At 44.7% G+C, this 4,361-nt stretch overlaps 1 protein-coding gene across 1 annotated transcript in view; it reads right to left on the bottom strand.

Moving 5' to 3' along the window:
- Positions 1-4,361, bottom strand: part of Gpkow (G-patch domain and KOW motifs) — a 14,494-nt gene that overhangs the window by 5,869 nt on the left and 4,264 nt on the right. Inside the window, exons 4-5 of the mRNA XM_005352779.3 lie at positions 3,783-3,892; positions 2,292-2,505 (exon numbers count right to left, since the gene is read on the bottom strand). Coding sequence (XP_005352836.1) covers positions 2,292-2,505; positions 3,783-3,892 — 324 coding nt within the window. The remainder of the gene's footprint in view (positions 1-2,291; positions 2,506-3,782; positions 3,893-4,361) is intronic.

Below are 4,361 nucleotides of genomic sequence, written 5' to 3'. Positions count from 1 at the left end.
CTCTCTCTCTCTCTCTCTCTCTCTCTCTCTCTCTCCCTCTCTCTCTGAGACAGTGAACCTGGAGCTCATTGACTCAGCTAGGCTGGCTGGCCAATGAGCTCGAGATTCACCTAGAGTCTCTACTCCCCAGCTTTGGGTTATAGAGGCATGTGTGCCTGGCTTTTGTGTGGGTGCTGTGGATCCAAACTCATGTCCTCATGCTTGCATGCGAGTCAGTCATTTTACATACTGAGACATCTCCCCACCTCTCACTTTTTTTCAAGATAGGTTCCAGGCTAGACTAGTACATAAGTTTCAAGGACATTGTGGGATAGGTCATTCTCTCCCTTTTGGTTGAGAACCGAGGCTCAAAAAGGTCCAGCAAATTGTTCTGGAATACCTACCGAAGCAGTGAACCAGGCAGGCCTGCAAGAGTAGGACTTACAGGGCTGAAGGAGATAGCTCAGCAGTTGGGACAAGTCTAACTCTTGCAGAGGACCTGAGCTCAGTCCCCAGAATCCATGCTGGGTGGCTCACAATCACTTGTTAATCCAGATCTCGGGCAACCCAATGTTGAGCATGTGTCCTCACCTATCCAAACCCACATACATACACTTGTTTTTGTTGCTGTTTTGAGATAAGAGATCACTATGTAATCTTGACTGGCCTGGAACTCACCATGTAGACCAGGCTGGCCTCATATTCATAAAGATCTGCCAGCCTCTGCCTCCTGGGTACTAGGATTAAAGGCATATACTACTATGCCTGGCTACACATTAACATAATTTAAGAAACAGTGCCATGAAGAGTTTTAGATTGAGCGAGTTCCTTCCATTTTCACTTCCTGGCCATTTTGGTGACTGCTCTTGGTTGGGGGCTGCCCTGAACATAAGATAGAAAGATGGCGGCCACAAAGACAGCAAGGTCTCGGAGTCAATCAACTCTAGCTTCCAATTTGTTATGAAAAGTGAAAAGCAGATGCTAGAATACAAGCACACTCTGAAGATGATCAAACGGGGCAAAGCAACATAGCTTATTCTCACCACCACCTGCCAGCTTTGAGGCAATCTGAAATAGAATACTATGCCAAAACTAGTGCAGTAACACTGAATTGGGCATAGCAAGTGGAAAGTACAACAGAGTATTCTGCTGGCTAGGTCATTCTGATATTATTAGAAGCATGCCAAAAGAGACTGGTGAAAAGTAAACCAGAAAAGCTCTTTTTAAATAAAACTACCAGAGCTCGTTTTATTGCTATATGCGTGTGTGTAACCCTCCCACAGATACTGCTCTACTCTTTCAAATTCCTGGCCTCATTTTTACTAATTGTTTATATATCTCCATCCCTAAATATAACCTGCTCAGTCCATATAATGCTACCTGTGTTTTCAGGGCTGACTGTTTGGCATTTAACTTTCCTCGGTTGCCTGTAGTTCTTTGTGTGGGGTTGAGGTCTCATGGGTTTTTCTCCATCTAGTCTGGCATGCTTATTGATGCCATCCTTGTTCAGCTCGTGCTTGGTGAGATTTTATGGATGTAGCTTCTGATTGTTGCTAGGAGACAGCAATCTTATAGCAAAGTCCTCCTTGATCCTTTGGTCTTACTTTCTGCCCCCATTTCTGCAATGTTTCATGAACTTTAGGTGCAGCAATGTTTTGTAGATGTAGCTATTGGGACTGGGCTCCACAACTCTGTATTTTGACTGGTTGTGGTTTATTTATTTTTGTAAAAGGGTCTTGTTATGCATCCTAGGTTGGCCTTGAACTCTTGGAAATTCTTTTTTTTTTTTTTTGGTTTTTCGAGACAGGGTTTCTCTGTGGATTTGGAGCCTGTCCTGGAACTAGCTCTTGTAGACCAGGTTGGTCTCGAACTCACAGAGATCCGCCTGCCTCTGCCTCCCGAGTGCTGGGATTAAAGGCGTGCGCCACCACCGCCCGGCTCTCTTGGAAATTCTTATGCCTCAGTCTCCTAAGTGCTAGTATAATAGGTATGTTCCACTATGGCCTGCTTCTTTCTCATGGTTTTATTTTTTTCCTGTTAGGTACTTCTTACTATTGACCCAGACCTCTATGCCTTTAAATTTTTTATTTTACTTTAGAAAGTTACTAGGCTGCTTTTGGACTTACTATGTAACCCAGGCAGGTCTTGAATTTGTCATCTCCCTGCCTCAGTTCCTGGAGTGTTGGGATTACAAGCATGTACGACACCTGACTTGACTGGCAGCCTTTCTATCCACAATTCTTCCTCACTTGGGCCCTCAATGCAATCTTCCCTTCTACCTGAATGGCTTCAGGGATATGTTGGTTTCTTACCTTCCCGTAGAGGCCCCGGTAAGGGCCAGAAAGGACCACAACTGCTCCTCCAGGAATCAACCCTTGAGGTTGCCCTTCCTTATCCTTCTCCCGATCCCCATCTGGTCTTGGTGGGTGGTGAGAGCCAGTGGAGGCTAAGGCCTGGGCCTCCATCAGATTGGCACCTAGCCCTAAGCCTTTGGGCCTTAGAGAGTTGACTCGGGGCTTCACTACTCTGCAGAAAGAACACAGGCTTATGGGAGTACAAGTCTTCAACACTTTCCTGCCAGTGTCCAAACACAGCCCAGAAATACTTAGTTTTAATTTTTGTATTTATTTGTGTATGTCTGTGTACCATGACACGCATGTGAAAATCAGAGGACAACTTGTGGAAGCCTATTCTCTTTCTACCATGTGAGGCTGAGGTTGTCAGGTTTACGGGCAAGGGCCTTTACCTGCCCAGCCACCTTACCAATCCCACAGCTATATTTACAATTTTTTTTGAGACAGGGTTTCTCTATAGCTTTGGATCCTGTCCTGGAACTAGCTCTTGTAGGCCAGGCTGGCTTCAAACTCACAGAGATCCACCCGCCTCTGCCTCCCAAGTGCTGGGATTAAAGGCATGCACCACCATCACCCGACCTCCACAGCTATATTTAGATTACCCTTTTTTATCACATTGAACTTTCTGAGCTATAAAAATGCCAACTTTTCTTTTTTGGTGTTAGGGGCTGAATCCAAGGCCTCAAAGTATGACAAGCATACTGAGGTGCACTCTTAGAACCCCAAAATAGCAATTGCATTTGGTTCAAGTGAATTAACTTGTTGGGCATACTAGCTATTATATCTTACCTACAAGTGCCAAGTTAGGTTTGTATAAACAAATATAGCATTATCTCTATAGAAGAAACCATATGATATGTATACAGAGCAAGGGGAACAGTTCAGAAGCAGTTCCATACAGTCTTATTTGACTACCAAATGACTTAGGAATTCTTTGGGATTTACATCTGTGAAGGGATTCTGTTTTTCAGTCCTAGGGATGAAACTCAGGGCCTTTTACATGCCAGGCAAGCCTCTATCATGGAGCTATACACCAGCCCAACAAAGGGATTACAACTCTATGAAGTAAGAGTAAACGTGTTTAATTTCTGCTTTCTAGGGACTAAGGTCTGCCATGTGCACTTCATGAGTATAATTTCATTTAGCTCTTGCAACAAACCTGTGAAGGCAGCACTATCGCCTGCATTTTTCAGATGAGCAAACTGATCCACAGAGGAAACTTTATGTAAGTGGGATCTTTCTTACTGTTTTGAAGGCAACCCTGAGGTCATTTGATTATTGATTTATTCTGTTGCAACAACAAACTTGAACCTAGGTTCTGTGGAAACCAGAGTTTGAAACAGTAGTGGGCAACGATTGAACTGGTGAGGGTGATAATAATCTCCCTCACCACCTAACCACAGGATCTTGTTCATACCCACTGTCCACCCCTACCCCCCACGAACTCACTGACTGAAAGTATTGCCGATGCCTTTGCCAGGTTTCCATCCCATGCCCCGCAACATGGCCAGCCCGTAGGCCTCCACAGGGACTGCTTCATAGTCAGCTTCCTCTGGCACCTATTGGTCAGGCAGGAAAAGGAAGTCAGGCTTTGTTTGTGATGGGCTGTTTGCAGTGTATTTTCTGCCATTCATGAGATGACTTCCTACACCTCTGGCCCTTGAACATCACGTGTGTGCCTGGTTTCAGTGCAGGTCAGAAGAGAACACTTGATGCCCTGGAACTGGAGGTATGGGTGTATGGGACTTCAACCCAGAATTTCTACAAGAGCAACAGGTACTCTTAACTTCTGAGCCATTGCTCTAGTACCCTTTATCCCCTAGTTGTTTTTTTTTTTGGTTTGGTTTTTTTTAATGGTTTGAGACAGGATTTCCTTGTGTATCTCGGGCTGTCCTGGAACTCTCTATGTTGACCAGACCAAGCTGCCCCCTAACTCACAGAGATCAACCTGTCTCTGTCTCCCGAGTGCTGGGATTAAAGATACATACCACCACACCCAGCTCTCAACAAATATTTATTTTTTTTAAA

The sequence above is a fragment of the Microtus ochrogaster genome, chromosome 10 (assembly GCF_000317375.1).
Source record: "Microtus ochrogaster isolate Prairie Vole_2 chromosome 10, MicOch1.0, whole genome shotgun sequence".
Lineage (NCBI taxonomy): Eukaryota > Metazoa > Chordata > Mammalia > Rodentia > Cricetidae > Microtus > Microtus ochrogaster.
Note: the sequence above shows the minus strand (reverse complement) of the source record. Positions and strands in the feature narration are given on the sequence as shown.